This window comes from Sciurus carolinensis, chromosome 5, assembly GCF_902686445.1.
Source record: "Sciurus carolinensis chromosome 5, mSciCar1.2, whole genome shotgun sequence".
Taxonomy (NCBI): Eukaryota; Metazoa; Chordata; class Mammalia; order Rodentia; family Sciuridae; genus Sciurus; species Sciurus carolinensis.
The window spans coordinates 167,433,466-167,454,674 of record NC_062217.1 but is presented as its reverse complement, the minus strand read 5'-3'; the positions used below and the strand labels follow the sequence as shown (position 1 = coordinate 167,454,674).

At 38.1% G+C, this 21,209-nt stretch overlaps 1 protein-coding gene across 1 annotated transcript in view; it reads left to right on the top strand.

Moving 5' to 3' along the window:
* Window positions 1-21,209, top strand: part of Ate1 (arginyltransferase 1) — a 153,044-nt gene that overhangs the window by 47,283 nt on the left and 84,552 nt on the right. The window contains 1 exon segment of the mRNA XM_047554000.1: window positions 19,837-20,018. Within this exon segment, the coding sequence (XP_047409956.1) occupies window positions 19,837-20,018 (182 nt within the window).

Genomic DNA, 21,209 nt, shown 5'->3' with positions numbered 1-21,209 from the left:
AACCATGATTTCATACAGAGCATGAACCCATGTCAAATAAAATTTGACTCGTTAGTTAATGCAAGGCCAATAAGACATTAAAATTGGTGTAAAGAGCATTTGAAGCTAGATATAGATGCACATGCAGTTTAATAAAAAGATGGAGATGAGATGGCTAGATTAGATGAAATCTTACAAGATGGGAAACTAACATTGGGGGTTATTTGTTTCCCTGGATGGAAATCTGCAGGTTAACCTCAGCGATTGCAGGGTTGTCAAATAGCCCAGTCAATAGAAAATCAAGCCCAGACTGCTCTGAAGGAACACCCAGCCCTGTAGTCTGAATGTTGGTGTCTCGCCAGATTCATATGTTGGAAGCCAATACCCAACAAGATAGAGGTGGGGACTCTGGAAAAATGATAGTGGTGAAGGCTCTGGTGGTCTGGATGGGATTACAGTTCTTATAAAAGAGAGCCATTGAAGCTGCCACGTAACAGGCTCTTGCCAAATGCTGAATCTGCTTGTCCCTTGATCTTGTGCTCCCTGGCTTCCCGAAGTGTAAGCCACAGGATTCTGTTGTTTATAAATTACCCAGGCCTACTGTATTTTGTTATAGCAGCCTGAAAAGACTGAGACAACAGTAATCTCTCTTCAGATAACTTTTCTACCTCCTACTCTGCTTAGTATTTGTTTAGTAATTCTTAAGTTTTGTTTTTTAAAATTCTTAATTATAGTAATAATCCATGCTATTGAAAATAAATAAGAAAAAAGACAAGAGACTGCTTGTCTCTCTGTTGATAATATTACATGTATTTTTCCCAGCTTTTACTGTACTATTTTCCACCAGAAAGTTAGTAATCGGTTGCATTTGATTTTTAAATCACTTACATAAAACTTTGTGACATATGAATCACAAATATTACTATTTGCATTTTCCAAATTCAATTTATTATATCTTCATTTCTTACAGAGTATTTGTTCAAATTTTCAAACGTTTGATGTTTTTTATAAATTGTGTAGGTTTCAGTGCCACAGTGGTTTAGTGCATCTTTGTTTCTGTTTTTAAAATTAATTTAGATTTTGTGTTTTATGAAACTGTTATTAGCAAAAGGCAAAACAATTGCAGGAGTAAGTTATTTTACAAAAAGTCAGAATTTTTTATCAGGTGCCTAAAACAAATTACCTTTCAGGGCTCTGTACACTGTTATTTGTTAAAACTTCAGGATTATAATTGTGGATCTGTATGTCACATGAGGGCCATTTGGGAAAAGTGTTTGGGCTGTTCTGGAAGGGAGGAGAACTTGAACTCTGCTCTCTTCGTGACCCTGAGGATTTCCAGTTCCCTGTCTTTAACCCTCCTTTTAAATCTCCTCAGAGGACTTCCTCTTTGCCTGTTCTTTTGAATCTTAACAGTGTTTGTGTAGGGCATAACTGCGATGCGTGGAGGCAGGTGGGTGAGGGAGACACTTGTAAGTATGCACCCATTTTGGAAGCAGTTTGGCTGGAAGCCAGGGTTGGCCTATTAACGTGGATGGCATTTGTACTTGATGCCTTTGGTGTTGTACTGCACGGCTCATTCATCACTGAAGGCATGCCAACCTCCCAGCATTTAAGAAGGGTTTCTTTTGTACTGCTAGAGGTGCTTTGTAATTTTTTTCCTGTTATCGCTAAATCCTCGAAACTGAGGAGCTTCTGAAAAGTAACTTTGCTGATTAATTCTTTCACATATTCAAAACTCTGTGCAAACTGCAGACTTGAGAAAGAAAACTATTAAATATTGCTAATTACATACTGACCTATGAGGAAATTAAAGATAACTGCTGGTAGGTTAAATAATTTGGCTTTTAAGTGAGCAACCAAGACCATTTTGTAAACACAGTCAGATTCCTTAAACCCCAAAGCAAAAACTCCTCATAAATACTTTTTGTTCATACATTGTCATTTGTTTCTCATAACTACCATTGAGGGTGAGCAGTAGCATGAACCCTGTTTTAGAAAGTAAACTTTGAGACTTTTAAAAGTAGTTAACCTACTGTCTTGCTTACGTATGACTAATATGTAGCCGTAAAACATAGGGTTAGGTCTCAAATTCAGACCTTTTGACTATGAATCCTGAGCTCCAGTCTCTAGACCTTCAGCCTTCCTGTTGACAGCTTGCAGTGTACAGGCTTCTACCTTTACCTCAATTTTTAAAAGTACTTCACATCAGTGGATCTCAAAGTGTTGTCCAGCAACTGCTAGGGTTCTCTGAGGTCCTTTCAGAGGATACTCAAGTGTCAAAATCATCTTCATGATACCAAGACACATGCTGTTAGCTTCTCATTCTTTTAAATGTAGAGATCTTTTAATCTTTTAATCTTTTAATGTGTAGCCACAGAGGCAAACTTGATAATTGGGCTGTCCTCTGTTAAGCTGAGCATAAAAAAGATTTGCAAAAATGTAAAACAAGGCCATTTTTCTCCACCAGATTAGTTTTGGTTTTGGTGCTGGGGATTGAACCCAGGGGTACTTTACCTCTGAATTACATCCCTGATCCTTTTTATTTTTTATTTTGAGATAGGGTCTTACTAAGTTTCTGGGGATCTTGTTAACCTTGAACTTGTGGTCCTCCTGCCTCAGCCTTCTGAGTTACTGGGATTACAGGAATGTGCTGCCGCTCCTGGCTTGGATTGCTTTTTGATTTTGGAAAATATACGGTTTTCCCCTATCTGTACAAAGTACATTAAATACTTCAGTTGGTTGTTATTTTAAGAGAATGAATACATAGATTTTTTTAAAATTTGAGTTTTAAAATCTAATATAGTTTAACTATGAGTAGATGTAGTCCAGTAAACACAAGCTCTTTGGAAACACAGTTAGTGTAAAGGGGTTTTGAGACCAAACATTTTGAGACTTGTTACCTTACATGACACCTGTAGTATTAAGGCAAGTACCTCTTTTACTTTTCCTTTCCCAAAATGGTCTAAGTGTATTTTCCCTGCATAATCTATAATTATCTCTCCCATTGTGTGTGTGACAGTTGGGGAATTTTGACAATTAAAAGACCTTAACTAAATAAGAAGCTTAAGAAATGCCACAGACCCACTAGTGAAGTCAGATTCCCCAGGCAGTGGAGAATCATGATGTGTGGGGAGGCTTCTCTCGTCGTGGGGACAGAGCCCTGGGGAGTGAAATCAAAGGACCATGAGAGCCAGCTCTTTCTGACCCAGGCGGGGTGAGGTGGGAGGAGAGCAGAATTGCTGGGCTGCCCCTCCTCTTCAGTTACTTGTCCCTGTGTGAATGGCGAGCCCTTGCAGAAGTACTGTGTGCCCATTGAGTTCACTGGGTGATTTCAGAACTAAATGTGAAAGTCCTTTTGTTCTCTCTCTACACCCGCTGACTCCTGGAAGAAGCCAAACTTTATGTTTGAAATTACAGTTGTTGTTGTTTTTTTTTTAATATATCCACATACAAACACATGTTTTCAGTTTTTGGTTTTCTTGTTGGTCCAGAGTCTGGTCCAACCATTAGTTAGACAGTACAAGGATGGGGACCTGTGTACCCAGGAGCGCTGAGTAAATGTAGGCCTTGCTCCGGACCTCACTGGCCCCTTCTAGTTTCAGTTGTTTTTAATGAATACCGTAGTGCCAGTGAGGCATGTGACAAAGAAGAGGGAACAAAGCTGCCCTTGTGTCTTTGAGGTGATGCTCTGGTTGGCCCAACAACATGCCGTCTGCCTCCTGACCTGAGCGGGGCTCTGCCCGCAGTGAGGTTGGCGGGCCCTTCTCTGCTTGTCACCTAGACCAGTGTCTCCCAAACCCGATGTGCACATGAAGTCCCTGTATGTCTTGTTAAATGCAGGTTCCTGACTTCATAGGTCTGGGGTAGGTCCCAAGATCTGAGACGATAAATTTCTAATGAGCTTCCAGTGATGCAGATGCTGCTGGCTCATGGACCAAACTGAGAACTAAATGCCTGAAAGGAGGGAAAATATCTCGTAGTCTGCCCATTGATCTCTATACCTTTTATATTTATTCTCTTGATGTTTGTTCTGACCTTGGATTACCACCCAGCTTTGAATTCATAATCTACTTTAGAAAATTCCCATCTATAAGAGCTAACTTGAGATTTGATCTGTGAAATATATTACCAAAATTCACACCTGTCCTCTTTGACCTCTTCCTTTTTCTTTCTACCCCCAATTCTTTTTCCTGTCAGTGACTAAGTTCCATTTCCAATTTGGAATAAGTTATTATTTTTTTTACATAGAAATATATTTATTGATTTTTGAGATGTAAGATGTATAAATATATTATGTGAAAATTTGTATTAATATTGCTGAACAGTATGCATGATATGGTGGGAGAGCAAGTATTATTTTGTGGTTTTGATCACAATTAAAATTACAAACAACACATAAAAATAAAAAGAATTATAAAATGTTTGAAAGATACCTTTAAAATTCTATGGTCTTTATCCTATAAAAAAGAACAAATTCATGAATATATATGTATATATAAAGAGCATGCATATAATCCGGAATTACTATTTTAATTCTGAGGCAGGGAGGTAATAATTTTAATGCCATCCTCAATAACTTTGTGAGAACCTCTTTACAAATATAAATAGAAAGGGACTGGGATGTAGCCTATTATTAGAGTATGCCTGGATTCTATCCCTATCATATTCACATATAAAAAATTTTCATTTCTATGTACATATACAGGATAAAAAAATCAATCTGGATGAAATATAAAATTCATTAAAAGGTATATTATTTATACAAACAAGTAAAAGCATATAAAATTTTATTGGCAATAGAAACAAGAGTAAGCATGTCTTAATTCCAACAATGTCCTAATTTGTGAAGTAATGGAAATTGTCATATATTCATAAAATATAGACAAAAATAAAACAATGTTACATGAAGTGAGGAAACCTCTCCTACAACATAAAATGTAGTCGATAAAATGAAAGGATAAAGGAAAGAAAAATTTAACCAATCATGGATATATTATTTACAAATGCTTTCATATACCTACAATCTGCAACTATCACTACATACCACAAAAGAGCATTCATTGTGAAACTTGGCTTTCATTTCACAGAACATTCATAACAAGTATTTATTTATAAAGAGCACATGTAAGTGAATTTTAATGAATAAATGTATGAATAATATTAAACTGCTTTAGGATATTAATTTATTAAAATGGCTTGACCTAGAATTTTCCAAAAATGTGCATATTATCACCTGGAAACCCACAAAAATCAAAATATTTTAGATCATGCTGTCACTCACTAGCAAAGGAGAGTTGGGTGGATAATTTAAATGAACTGGGACATTACTGTAAACACACAGATTTTAAGATTTTTAAAACATGATAAACATAGGACAGTACATATGCAATTATAACAGGAGAAATAAACCTAAGCTTCTAAAAAATCTTTTCTGCTAGAAAACTTCTCCATCAATATTTTAAAGTTTGACTTCTTCCTTAAACTTTGGGCCTCTCAACTGTGTCTTCTTATAAGTATAGGCCACAATATTTTATATCACTGTATTACTCTCAGTATCACTTTTCTAAAGTGAAGGATATATAACATACCAAGAAAGGGAGAGATTAAAGACTAAAAGGAATGTCATTAACATTTTATTTATACCAAAATGCCCTGTTTTTCTTGAAAGCACAAATCTGAAACTCATTCTTATATAGAAGTTCCCAGAAGATATTCATCAAGTGAAGAAAATTAAATAATCTTAATTAGTTAAAAATTGTCAAGGGAAGTTACGCATACCCAGGAATTCCAAGTTTCTGTAATTCTCTAACATCATATCTCTATATAAGTTTTGTTGAGATGGCTGAAGGCATTTCCACTCCTCTTCAGTGAAATCAGTGGCCACATCCCTGAATGTCAACAGTTCTTGTAAGCCAGTGTGGCCATCTTGGATTATCCCAGAAGTGGAAGCTTCCATCTTTAGGTGGGGCAAATCCCATCCTGAGACATCTGCTGGAAACTGGAATCTCATTGTCATGTACCTCTCATGCAGCAGGCTACTAAAGAATGGGAGCATTTCTGGGTGTTCAGGAGCCAGTCCTTCTCCCTAGGGTTTTTCAGCTCCTGCACAGCACAGCAACCTGGGGCTCCATTTCCTGGTGCCTAGGACACAGGCCTGTCCCTAGGGCTCTTTGGCACCTGCACAGTAGAGTAAACCGAGACTCCAAGGGATGAGGGTGAAGCCTGTAGCCAAATGGCAAAAATGGCGGACGCAGGAGAAAAGGATCCCGGGCCAGATTTGGAATAAGTTATTTTAAGCATTGATGTATTAAGTGGATGCTCCCATATTGCGTGCATCCTATTAGTCTATTTTTTGTTGTTAATAACACAATGCCAAAGACTGGGAAAGTTACAAAGAAAAGAGGTTTGTTTTGTCTCATGATTCTTGGTCAAGGTTGATGGTTGCATCTGGAGGTGGCCGTTCTTTTTTTTTTTTTTTTTGATACTCAAGATTGAACCCAGGGGTGTTTAACTACTGAGCCACATACCCATCCCTTTACATATTTCATTTAGAAATAGGATCTCACTAAGTTGCTTAGGGCCTTCTTAAGTTGCCAAGGCTGACTTTGAACTTGTGATCCTCCTGTCTCAGCTTCCCAAACCTCTAGGATTACTACTATGTGCTGCCATACTATTGGCCCTCTTATTGTCAGAGCAGGAAGCATAAGAGAGAACTAACCAAACTGGCTTTTATGTCAGACCACTCTCAAGATAACCCATTAATCTACTAAGTGCATGAACTAATTCATTTTTGATTCTGCCTCTGATACCGCATAATGGGGGTTAAACTTTAGCATGTGTTTAGGAGGAGACAGACAATTTTCAGGCATAGCATTGAGGTATATTTGTTATAATTTATGAACAAATTTTGTGCATTATTATTAACTAAAGTTCATATTTTACTGTAGTGTATTCTTTGTGTGTCCTGTGGTCTTGACAATTGTACAGTGATGCATCCTCCATTATGGAATCATACAGAATTGTTTCACTGTCCAAAACCGCTCATGCCGCTGTACCTGGTTTTTGCTCTCCCCCTCCTGTGATCTTTTGTCTTGTGTTTGCACTTCCATAGTGTCATATAGTTGGAACTGGACAGTATGTAGCCCTTTTGCTTTTCATTCTAACTTCTTTCACTAACATTATGTTTTTAAGGTTCCTCCTTGTCTTTTTGTAATTTTTTTTTTATTGTTTGTTCTATTTAGTTATACATGACAGCAGAATGCATTTGAATTCATTGTACACAAATGGGGTACAACTTTTCATTTCTCTGGTTGTACACAATGTAGAGTCACACCATTCGTGCAGTCATACGTGTACATAGGATGATGATGTCTGTCTCATCCCACCATCTTTCCTTCCCCTCTGCCTCTGCCCCTCCCGCCCTTCCCTCTACACAGTCCAAAGTTCCTCCATTCTTCTCTTACCTACCCCGTCTTTTTGTGATTTTGATAACATTCTTTTTGCCAAAATAATGTTCCATTGTATGAATCCATACATCTATTGAAGGACATGTTAGTTTTTTAATCATGAATAAAGCTTCTGTAAACAAAGCTTCTGTAAACAACTATGTGCAGGTTTTTATGTGGTCATAAGTTTTCAACTCATTTGGGAAATATCATTTAAAATTATTTTGAAATACTTAAATGTTTTATATATTAAGATAAGTAATATAGCCAGGCAGGGGAATGCATGCCTCTAATCCTAGCACGTCAGGAGGCTGAAAAAGGAGGATCACAAGTTCAAGGCCAGCCTCAGCAACTTAATGAGACCTTATCTCAAAATTTAAAAGTGAGGTGGCGCTAGGGACTGGGGATGTAGCTCAGTACCAAAAAATAAAAATAATAAGAATAAATGGAAACTTGGGAGACTGAGGCAGGAGGATTGCGAGTTCAAAGCCTCAGCAAAAGCCAGGTGCTAAGCAACTCAGGTGAGCCTGTTTCTAAATGAAATATAAAACAGGGCTGGGGATGTGGCTCAGTGGTCGAGTGCCCCTGAGTTCAATCCCCAGTACCCAATATAACCCTGAAAATAAAATGGAGAATATAGTTTGACATATCTATGCTTACTGATAATTTTACGTATTTGCAAGAAATAATTTTTAGTTGCCACTCATGAACACACCTGCAGTCTTTAAGTGTCCAAGCTAGTAGCATATTGGAATATGTGACATGATAAAGTTAAATGATTAGAGATCTGATTTCTGAGTTCAAGGATTTAATTGTTCTTTCCATTTTTATTTTTTCTTGTATATGTCTCAAATTCTCTCATTCTTTCCATGTTTTATTTATTTATTTATTTATTTTTTTATTTATTTATTTTTTTTACGTTTACATAGGGTAATGATGTTTATTATATTTTTCCCCTCCCCCCCACCCCTCCCACCCCTCCCACCCCTCCCACCCCTCTTTTCCCTCTACACAGTCCTTCTTTCCTTCATTCTTACTGCTCTCCTTAGCCTAACTCTAAACCTAACCCTAAACCTAATGCTAGTCCGTCCCATCCCCCATTATATGTCCTCATCCGCTTATCAGCGAGATCATTCGTCCTTTAGTTTTTTGAGATTGGCTTATCTCACTTAGCATGATATTCTCCAATTTCGACCATTTGCCTACAAATGCCATAATTTTATCATTCTTCATTGCGGAGTAATATTCCATTGTATAAATATGCCACAGTTTCTTTATCCATTCATCAACTGAAGGGCATCTAGGTTGGTTCCACAATCTGGCTATGGTGAATTGAGCAGCAATGAACATTGATGTGGCTGTATCTCTGTAGTATGCTGATTTTAAGTCCTTTGGGTATAGGCCAAGGAGTGGGATAGCTGGGTCAAATGGTGTTTCCATTCCAAGCTTTCTGAGGAATCTCCACACTGCTTTCCAGAGTGGTTGCACTAATTTGCAACCCCACCAGCAATGTATGAGTGTTCCTTTTTCACCACATCCTCGCCAACACCTATTATTGCTTGTATTCTTGATAATCGCCATTCTAATTGGGGTGAGATGAAATCTTAGGGTAGTTTTGATTTGCATTTCCCTTATTACTAGGGATGTTGAACATTTTTTCATATATCTGGTGATTACTTGTACATCTTCTTCTGTGAAGTGTCTGTTCATTTCCTTAGCCCATTTGTTGATTGGATTATTTGTATTCTTCGTGTAGAGTTTTTTGAGTTCTTTATAGATTCTGGAAATTAGCACTCTATCTGAGGTATGGTTGGCAAAGATATTCTCCCACTCTGTAGGCTCTCTCTTCACATTTTTGATAGTTTCCTTTGCTGAGAGAAAGCTTTTTAGTTTGAATCTATCCCAGTTGTTGATTCTTGCTTTTATTTCTTGTGCTATGGGAGTCCTGTTAAGGAAATCTGATCCTGAGCCAACAAGTTGAAGATTTGGACCTACTTTTTCTTCTATAAGATGCAGGGTCTCTGGTCTGATTCCGAGGTCCTTGATCCATTTTGAGTTGAGTTTTGTGTAGGGTGAGAGATAGGGGTTTAGTTTCATTCTATTGCATATAGTTTTCCAGTTTTCCCAGCACCATTTGTTGAAGAGGCTATCTTTTCTCCATTGCATATTGTTGGAACCTTTGTCTAGTATGAGAAAATTGTATTTATTTGGGTTTGTGTCCATGTCCTCTATTCTGTACCATTGATCTACCTGTCTATTTTGGTACCAATACCATGCCGTTTTTGTTACTATTGCTTTGTAGTAGAGTTGAAGATCTGGTATTGCAATACCCCCTGCTTCGCTCTTGCTACTGAGGATTGCTTTAGCTATTCTAGGTTTTTTATTCTTCCAGATGAATTTCATAATTGCTTGCTCTATTTCTGCGAGGTACATCATTGGGATTTTAATTGGAATTGCATTGAATCTGTATAGAACTTTAGGTAGTATAGCCATTTTGACGATATTAATTCTGCCTATCCAGGAACATGGGAGATCTTTCCATCTTCTAAGGTTTTCTTGAATTTCTTTCTTTAGTGTTCTGTAGTTCTCATTGTAGAGGTCTTTCACCTCTTTTGTGAGATTGATTCCCAAGTATTTTATTTTTTTCGATGCTATTGTGAATGGGGTAGTTTTCCTAATTTCTCTTTCTGAAGATTCATCACTTATGTATAAAAATGCATTGGATTTATGAGCATTGATCTTGTAACCTGCTACTTTACTGAATTCACTTATGAGTTCTAAAAGTTTTCTGGTGGAATTTCCAGGTTCCTCTAAATATATAATCATGTCATCAGCGAACAGGGATAGTTTGAGTTCTTCTTTTCCTATTTGTATCCCTTTAATTTCTTTGGTTTGTCTGATTGCTCTGGCTAGAGTCTCAAGGACGATGTTGAATAGAAGCGGTGAAAGAGGGCATCCCTGCCTTGTTCCAGTTTTTAGGGGGAACGCTTTCAGTTTTTCACCATTTAGAATGATATTAGCCATGGGCTTAGCGTAGATGGCCTTTATAATGTTTAGGAATGTTCCCATTACCCCAATTTTTTCTAGTGTTTTGAGCATGAAGGGATGCTGTATTTTATCAAATGCTTTTTCTGCATCTATTGAAATAATCATGTGATTCTTAACTTTAAGTCTGTTGATATGGTGAATGACATTTATTGATTTCCGAATGTTGAACCAACCTTGCATCCCTGGGATAAAACCCACTTGATCGTGGTGCACTATCTTTTTAATATATATTTGTATGCGATTTGCTAAAATTTTGTTGAGAATTTTTGCATCGATGTTCATTAAGGATATTGGTCTGAAATTTTCTTTCCTTGATGTGTCTCTGTCTGGTTTAGGTATCAGGGTGATATTGGCTTCATAGAACGAGTTTGGGAGGGTTCCCTCCTCTTCTATTTCATGGAATAGTTTGAGGAGTATTGGAATGAGCTCTTCTTTAAAGGTTTTGTAGAACTCGGCTGAGAACCCATCTGGTCCTGGACTTTTCTTCGTTGGTAGGCTTTTGATGACCTCTTCTATTTCATTGCTTGAAATTGGTTTATTTAAGTTGTGTATGTCCTCCTCATTCAGTTTAGGTAATTCATATGTCTCTAGAAATTTGTTGATGTCTTCGAGGTTTTCTGTTTTGTTGGAGTATAGATTTTCGAAATAGCTTCTAATTATGTTTTGTATTTCACTCGTGTCTGTTGTGATGTTTCCTTGTTCATTCCGAATTTTAGTAATTTGAGTTTTCTCCCTCTTTCTCTTTGTTAGTGTGGCTAAGGGTTTATCAATTTTATTTATTTTTTCAAAGAACCAACTATTTATTTTATTAATTTTTCCGATTGTTTCTTTTGTTTCGATTTCGTTGATTTCGGCTCTGATTTTAACTATTTCCTGTCTTCTACTACTTTTGGTATTGGTCTGCTCTTCTTTTTCTAGTGCTTTGAGCTGTAGTGTTAACTCGTTTATTTGTTGATTTCTACTTCTTTTTTTGAATGCACCCCATGAAATAAATCTTCCTCTAAGTACTGCTTTCATAGTGTCCCAGAGATTTTGATATGATGTGTCTTTGTTCTCGTTTACTTCTAAGAATTTTTTTATTTCCCTCCTGATGTCTTCTGTTATCCATTCATCATATAATAGTGTATTATTTAGTCTCCAGGTATTGGAGAAGTTTCTGTTTTTTATTCTGTCATTTATTTCTAATTTCAATCCATTATGATCTGATAGAGTACAAGGTAGTATCTCTATCTTCTTGTATTTACTAACAGTAGCTTTGTGGCATAAAATATGGTCTATTTTAGAGAAGGATCCATGTGCTGCTGAGAAGAAAGTGTATTCATTCTTTGTTGGATGGTATATTCTATATATGTCCGTTAAGTCTAAATTGCTGATTGTGTTGTTGAGATCTATAGTTTCTTTATTCAATTTTTGTTTGGACGATCTATCCAGTGGTGAGAGAGGTGTGTTAAAATCGCCTAGTATTATTGTGTTGTGGTCTATTTGATTTCTGGAATTGAGAAGGATTTGTTTGACGTACGTGGATGAGCCAATGTTCGGGGCATAGATATTTATGATTGTTATGTCTTGCTGATTTATGCTTCCCTTAAGCAGCATGTAATGTCCTTCTTTATCCCTTCTGACTAGTTTTGGTTTGAAGTCCACATTATCTGAGATGAGGATGGATACTCCAGCTTTTTTGCTGTGTCCGTGTGCATGGTATGTTTGTCCCCATCCTTTCACCTTTAGTCTATGGGTGTCTCTTTCTATGAGATGAGTCTCTTGCAGGCAGCATATTGTTGGATTTTTCTTTTTAATCCAATCTGCCAGTCTGTGTCTTTTGATTGATGAATTCAGGCCATTAACATTCAGGGTTATTATTGTGATATGATTTGTATTCCCAGTCAATTGACTCATATTTGTTTTTGACATGATTTGGTTTCTCCTTTATTTGGCTATTCCTTTAGGCTAGCCCCTCCTGTTGCTGATTTGCATCGTTGTTTTTCATCTCTTCCTCATGGAATATTTTGCTGAGAATGTTCTGTAATGCTGGCTTTCTTTTTGTAAATTCCTTTAGCTTTTGTTTATCATGGAAGGATCTTATTTCATCGTCAAATTTGAAGGTAAGTTTTGCTGGGTATAAGATTCTTGGTTGGCATCCATTTTCTTTCAGGGCTTGGTATATGTTGTTCCAGGCCCTTCCAGCTTTTAGGGTCTGGATTGAAAAATCTGCTGATATTCTTATTGGTTTCCCTCTGAATGTAATTTGATTCTTTTCTCTCGCGGCCTTTAAAATTCTGTCTTTATTTTGTATGTTAGGTATTTTCATAATAATGTGCCTTGGTGTGGGTCTGTTGTAATTTTGTATGTTTGGAGTTCTATAAGCCTCTTGTACTTGGTTTTCCATTTCGTTCTTCAGATTTGGGAAATTTTCTGTTATTATTTCATTGAATAGATTGTTCATTCCTTTGGTTTGTTTCTCTAAGCCTTCCTCAATCCCAATAATTCTCAAATTTGGCCTTTTCATGATATCCCATAGTTCTTGGAGATTCTGTTCATGATTTCTTACCATCTTCTCTGTTTGTTCAACTTTGTTTTCAAGGTTAAATATTTTGTCTTCAATGTCTGAAGTTCTGTCTTCCAGGTGTTCTATCCTATTGGTTATGCTTTCTATGGAGTTTTTAACTTGGTTTATTGTTTCCTTCATTTCAAGGATTTCAGTTTGGTTTTTTTTCAGTATCTCTAACTCTTTATTGAAATGATCTCTTGCTTCCCGTATTTGGTCTTTTAACTGTTGATTGGTGCGATCATTTAATGCCTGCATTTGCTCTTTCATCTCCTCCTTCAATGCCTGCATTTGCTCTTTCATCTCCTCATTAGCTTCCCTGATCGTTTTAATTACGTACATTCTGAACTCCCTTTCTGACATTTCTTCTGCTGTGCTGTCATTGGGTTTTATTGATGTAGTATCTAGGTTTGTTTGGGACATTTTCTTCCCTTGTTTTCTCATAATGGTCAGTTGTCAGTGGGACCCTGAGATATTGCAGTTTTCCACTATTGGCTTATAGTGTCCCAGTAGATTTCCAGTGTATCACCTCCCAGCCTTCAGTAGCCTGATGTCTTGGAGGAATCTGATAAAGCAGCTCATTCGAAGAATACTGCCCCTAGCCCCCTACTGGTTCCACGTTTTGGAACTGGCTCTGTGCGGAAATGCTCTTACTGTGGGCCTGCACCGTGCAGCTGGCCGTGTGGGAAGAGCCCACTGCCGGAGTGTGGAAGACTACCTTGGGAAGACTCAAGCTGCCCTGCCCGGCTCTGCTAAGCCACCTCTATCTGGGCCTGCCACCTGGGCTGAGCTTTACCCAGTGGGCAGACTCACCCGTGGCTCCACTTCAGTCCGAGTCTCTCAATGCCTCCCCTTCTTAACTCCTGGGTTGTGGAGCGACCGGGGGTGCAGTCTCCCTCTAGGCCGCCATCTTGGATCGCCCCATGAAGAGAGCCCGCAGCCGGAGTGGGCAGAGCCGCCTGAAGAGGTCTCCGGCTGCCCTGCCCTTATCCCTGAGGCTGATTGCAGATCGAGGCTCTCCGCTGGTTCTTTGCAGGAGTACACTGCACTGCAGCGGCTCCGGGACTCGGAGCCTGCTCTGTTCAGACAGGCTCTCACTAGCGGGCCAGTTCCGTTCCGAGAACCTGGAGAAGCTGGCTGTGTGGGCGGGGCCCACTGCCGGAGTGCGCAGGACTGCCTGTGGATGACTCTAGCTGCCCTGCCCGGCTCCGATAAGCCACCTCTATCTGGGCCTGCCACCCGGGCCGAGCTTTACCCAGTGGGCAGACTCACCCATGGCTCCACTTCAGTCCGAGTCTCTCAATGCCTCCCCTTCTTAACTCCTGGGTTCTGGAGCGACTGGAAGTGCAGTCTCCCTCTAGGCCGCCATCTTGGATCGCCCCCTCTTTCCATGTTTTAAAGTGTTAAGTAATTTGAATCAAGGGATTATTTTTGAAAGAAAGATACCCTATTGTGGTGATTTCATGTCACGTGGAAGGATGGAACTGATTCTACCAATGTGTCTGTGTTTGTAGACAGACATCATACATGCAGTTAGATCCTTTCTGTTTATGGCCTTGGAAACTAGGCACTGAAGTTTTTCTGAAAAAGCCAGAAGGGAGTGCTCTGGAGGATCTATTTAATCCCCCTGCAAGGAGGGTGGAGGGATCACTATCTCAGGTTCCCCTGCAGCCAGTTCTCCATAGCTGTCACCTGCTTGTGGAAAACTTTGTATTGATTTGTACAAACCACGTTTAGAACAGCAGATGGTTATCTATGGGGCGGAGACAACTGGACGTACTTTTAGGAAAATAGCTTCTTAACTGCTTTGCCTGAATTGTCTCCCACTTTTGAAATCTGGTTTCTTTTATTAGATCTATGAGGGTCTACAAGGGAGAAAAGGAACTCATTCCTTTTCTAATTATCAAAAAAACATGTTTGAAAGAAAAAAAAGTACAGCAAAACAGACTTTAAGAAAACAAAAGCATTGAAATACTGCTTTTGATGTTGCTGTATTTACTGACTTGGATATACTAGGAGTTTTCAAAACTGAGTTTGCTTGAATGTATTTGATTGGCTAACATTCTTATAATAGCTTAAAAATAGCATTGATCCAAGAGATAAGAGACCAGTTTTTGAATCAGTTTATGGCTCCTTGGTTTTCTGATATTTGTACTGCCCATTCGACTCTGTATTTCAGGTTTCTTCTTATATGCAGTGAGGGAGGTTAGAGTAAATAGGTATATCACTTATTCTTTCCTGAGTAATTATGAGACAGCTCCTATCTATATAAAGTGCTTTGCAGATGGGCAAGACCCCGGTTTTCAAACCAGTTGTGAGATGGGAATAAGGCTTGTGGTAGAACACATTGGTTATGACCCAACTCAAGCAGGACCCACCTGTGAAGTAAAAGAGTCAGATTATCAAATGGGAGGTTCCGGGTTGAGAGAAATGATGACAGTTGGAAACTGAGAAGGCAGTTGCAATAGAAAAGGTATTTCAGTGGGTACAATATGTAGGACTGATTTTTATTTAGGGTTAATAGAATGTGGTGTTTATTGAGAAAATGCTCATTGAGCTCCTTATGTACTTGATAAGTACATTTTGAGCAAATGAATGGATGACTGAGCACACACTTTTTAGATTTAATGAATCCTAGACTGAAGTACTAAACTGAAATGTTAGTAGTATTTAAAGTCACCTAATTAGCTTTGACTTGGAGAGTTTTGGATGAACTGACAGCTTTTCTCTGTTTTCACGTCACTGCAGTGGTTTCTTTCCTTCATGATTATTTTTAAAGATGGGGAGCATCATTCCTATGAGCCTCAGGGCTTACATTTAAAAGAGAGTTGTCATGAAATCCAGTAGTGTCTGCACTTGTTTGTTTCTCGCCACATGGCTGGAATGCTGAGTTAGGAGGCAGGCGATGGGCTTCAGGTTCCCCGGCACTCCAGAGCATGCTGTCAGCTGGGTGTTCAGGTATAATAGGGCCATGGCCTTTCTTATTTCCTTTAGGTGAGTCCTTCTGTTTGTTCACCTGCTCTACCCTTCAAATTGTGTCTGCTGCTAGGAAAAAAGGAAAAACTTTTAAAAGAACAATCTGTATTTGACAGTGAATACTAAAATTGGGTTCTGACATAATTTGTTGTTATAGTTGGTGGAAACTCTTAAAAGTTATTAGCCAAATAGCATCTTGACGGCAACATTGGCAAATTGCTGATTCTGCCAGCATCTTAGCAAATCACTCTCTTCCTAGCTGACCTTGATCACTTCTACACTTCTTCTTTATCCTCCTTCCACATTGTACTGTTTGGAAGGAGTTGGGTGCATTCCACACTTAATGTAGTGAGGGGTTACACCCCTTGTCTTTAGGGCAAGGTATCTAGGTAATCTATGCAGAAATTTGTCTCTTCCATTATTTTTAAATCACACACAGCAGTATGGACTCAAAGATTTAGTGTTATATATCCAGTACTGTTTTATTTTGTTGCTCCTGTAGTTCCAGCTTTGGACTTGGGGAGCTCTTTTAGTTGACTCTTGTGCTCCTTTGGTGTGTCCCCATCAGTGTGGGTTTGATTTCTGGTTCTGTTTTTTGAGTACATCCTTACTTTCTTGGCTCTATAAGATGCTCCAAGCCCATCTTGTATATTTCTTGTCCAGTCCGAGAACCAGATGTTTCTCCTAGTAGCCCTGGTTCCTTTGATTGCAGAATGGTATTATGCACCAACATCTGGACATTAAGTGTGCTCATTGCTAGTGGGGTGTTGTTTCCTTTAGTCCTCTCAGCTGGCAGAAAAAATGTGTGTACTGACTAGGTATATGCACATATTCATAATACATATTTCTGCATGCTACCATTTTATTTATATTAAGCTAAAATGGATTCTTACACCTTCAACTCTAATCCATCCCTTGGATTAGTTTAGCCCTTATCTGTAAATTCCCACTGTAACAGTGAGAAACCTGACTCCGACCGCCGTCATCCATTTACCTAATTGTTCAGTTCGGGTGTGCTTGTGTAGCAGCGTCAGATTGTCACTTTGTCACTCCCGACCTCAGGGGAGGCAGCCTTGTGGGATGGAGTGCCACCTCAGGCACCATTCCTTTGCCTTGGTTCCTGCAGCACCTTTCCTGTGCCTTAGCCCCTTAGTGAGATTGTTTCACACTTGCGTAATTCAGCTAGAGTCTCTCCTGCAGCCCATGCACCTTCATGGTTCCCCAGCCTCCTAAGTGGTTTTTTAGGGATTTGCGTACGTTTCGATTTCCTCTTTGTGTTGCAGAGTTCCAAGGGTTTTGATAAATATGTAATGTGACTTATCTACTGCTATAGGATACAGAGTAGTTCCACCACTTGAAAGGCCCTGTTTCATCTATTCATCCCTCCCCCGGCACCCTCAAACTCTGGTCACACTGATCTTTTTACGGTCTCTGTGCTTTTAGCTTTTACTGATTCCAATTGGGATTGTACAATAGTAACCTTTCATACTGGTATCTTTCACCTAGCAGTATGCATCTAAAACTTCTCCATCGTGCATGTGTGTGTGTATTTGCCTTGAGAGCTTCTTTCTTCTTATTGCTGAATACTGTTCCATTGTTATTCTTTTGTATTATATTCTGGTACTTTTTTATAATTGCTAATAACTAATGTTCTAGTTTTTCTTAGTTCTTTGGGATTTTTACATGGACAGTCATGTCATCTGTAGAGAGTTTTTGTCTTGTTTTGTTTTTTTCCCTCTTCCCATCTTAAATACCTTTCTTTTCTTGTCTTATGGTACTAGCTAGAATTTCAAGTCTGATGTTGAATAGGAGTCAGGGAAGAGGATTTCCCTGCTTAGTTCAAGATCTTAAGTAGTAGGGGAAGGCATCTAGTTTCTTATTTTTAAGTGTTATACTAGCTATAGGTTTTTTTGTGTTTGTTAAACAAGTTCCCTTCTGTTCCTAATTTGTTAGGAGTTTTTAGTTATGAAGAGCTGTTGGATTTTTGTTAAATGTATTTCCTGCTTCAATTGATAGGATTATATTATTTTTCTTGTTTTAGCCCTATGGATATGATGGATTACATTAATTACTTTCTGTCCTCCCTCTCTTTTTAAGATTGCTTTTCATATTCTAACCAGCCTTAAATACCTATAATAAATTTCTCTTTTTCATAATGTATAATTCTTTCTCTACATTGTTGGATTCAATTAGCTCATATTTTGTTGAGGATTTCTACCTGTATGTTCATGAGAGATATTGAACTATAGATATTCTTTCTGTTTCTATATAGATATAGATATTCTTTCTGTTTTTTTCTAGTTTTGGTGTTTTGGTATTAGCAAACCTGTTCTTTTAATTTTTCTCTATTCCTCTCCTGCCTTTGCCCATATGCATTTTCTGTGGTTTTATCTATATGAAAATAATGTACAGGTCATTTTGTATTTGTTCACTTGTTAATTTCTGATATGTACAAACTCTTTTGTACAAAAGTTGATATGTACAACTTTTATGTTGCTTGATAGATTTGATTTTATGATTTTCATTTTAGTAGTTATATTTAAAATCATGTCGAATTTTATAATGAGAAATGCCCATTAGCTGAATTTACAAAGAAAGATAATTATCCTCTGAAATCTCAGCATTTCTTCTCTGTGATTATAGTTGCATTATGATAATGATGAGGAAATGCTTTTCACCTTTAACTAACAAGAAGTGTCAGAGCCCTTTGTCGGTACCCAGGAGCTCTTACCATGTGACTCCTCCTGCTGGGGTCGTTACAGGACAGGCCTGGCTGGCCTAATGGGAGCACTTCTCCTGTTCTCACCCAGCCCTCTGTTGTTTGTCTCTTTCATCATTTCCTTTCAACCTTTATGTGGAACAAAAGAATATAGTTTGATAGTAATTCACTTAGCCTGTATTTTTCTCACTGTCAAATATTAAACAAGTAAGTTGAGGAAAACTTAAGTCGATTTCTCATTTTCTTTTTATTTTTTAAATGAATTTTAATTTTAATTGACCCCTAGTAATTGTAAATATTTGTGAGATACCACGTAATGTTTGAGAACATGTACATGATGTGTAATGATCCAATTAGGATAATTGGCATATCTTGTCACCTTAGTCATTACATTTGTGTTGAGATGATTTAAAATTCTCTCTACTAGCTGTTTTGAAATACTCAGTTGATTGTTGTCAGTCATAATTAACCTGCTCCTTTTTTTAAAATATATTTTTTAGGTATTGATGGACCTTCATTTTATTCATTTATTTTTATGCGGTGCTGAGGATGGAACCCAGTGCCTCACTCTTGCTGGGCAAGTGCCCTAACCTGCTGTTCTGTAGAATTTTTTTCCCCTTTTTGGTACTGGGAATTGAACCAGGGCCTCACATGCCAGGCAGGTGTACACCATTGAGCCATGTCCCCAGGCTTGTGCTATAGAGCTTTGCAAGTTACTCTTCCTGTCCAGCTGCAACCTTGTCCTTGCTAACCATGCTCTTCTTCTTTTCTTTTCTTTTTTTTTTTTTTTTTTTTTTTTCTTTTCAGGTGCTGGGGATCAAACCCAGAGCCTTGTGCTTACAAGGCAAGCACTCTACCGACTGAGCTATCTCCCCAGCCCCTAATCATGCTCTTCATTCCTCCTTTCCCTGATTTCAATTTTCTTTCTTTTGTTCCCTGAGTTTTTCTATTAAGTAAAAATTTTGCTACTTAACATAGTATGTAACTGGGGAAGGTGATGGCAACAAAGAGGAAATTTTAAGACTTATTTAACTGCATAAAGTAAAAGTCTGCTAGATTGATTATGAGATTTTAAATATAAAGAAAAATGGCAAACTTCATGTTTGTGTGTCTATTTTTCATAGGCAGAGAATCCCCCTAATGGACCAGAGTGTGGTTATGGCTCCTTTCATCAGCAGTACTGGCTCGATGGAAAGATCATTGCTGTGGGGGTGATAGACATCCTTCCATACTGTGTTTCATCTGTGTATTTGTACTATGATCCTGATTATTCATTTCTGTCACTGGGCGTCTACTCTGCTTTACGGTAAGGTTGCTTTTTGCATTTGTGGTAATACCTTACATAGAACTTCAAGTGATTACTCATGGATTAGATTTATTATGTAACAGAAGAATCTTACTTGACAGTATAATAACTTGGTATGGTTAGCCTCTTAGTCTATACTGGGATTTAGAACTACTTTAGAACTGATGCCATTGTTTGATGGTCACTATCTAGCTTTTTAATGTTTCCATACATGTTTCCGTGTATAAGTTGTTTAGTTTCTGCATTTACTTAGGCACCTTCATCAGAACCACTTATTTACCTCAAAGTATAATACTTATACTCTTGTCATAACTATCATATGTATTTTCACTATTATTTAAAAGTTGTTAATGTGTAAGTGGATTAAAACAGTATGATTTTTCTGGAAGAAATATATTTACAGAGCCATTTGTTTAAGGCCAGGGACATGTGCTGATAAGTGCATGGTTAGGAACTCTGTATGAATGAGGTAGAGTGTACTGAACACAAACTAAGGTGGCTGCAGTGTCACTAGGTGATGTAATCTTACAGGACCACTGTCATGTCTGTAGTCCAGAGCTGACTGAAATGTCATTATAGGGCAACTGACCGAGTATGTGGAGCAGGAAGGGGGAATTCCTGACTGACCAAACCTGTCCCCTTCATCTGAAGATGATTTCCTTATTATGTCCATGCTGCAAACATAATGCAGCACAAGCATTTCCTTTAGTAAGGAGACTGAGTCTTCATGAGAATATTTGTTTCTATTTTTATTCCTGCTTGCCTGTATGTATATGTGTAGAGAAGGGAGGAAGATTTTGGTATGGGAGCTTAAGTCTCTTTCTCCTATAATTTTCTCTTTTCATTTCCCTTTCTTTATGTTGATGGTCACATTTTTACATCATGGTAAAATGTACTGCCAGTTTATTTTGATGTGTGTACTTTTTTCTGAATTACACAAGTAGAAGAGTTGATGTTTTTCTCTAAATCAGCAGTTTGATTTAAAACATTTTTTTATTAATGCATATTAATTACACAGAATAGTGGGTTTTCATTGTGGCATGTTTGTACATGCATATAACTTAATTGAATCACTTTTACTGTCCGGTACCTCCCCTTGCCTTACCCTCCTTCCTTCCTCCGACCCTCTTTCTCTACACATTTAATGGTCTCCCTTATACTTTCATGAGATCATTTTTTTTTTCTTTTTCC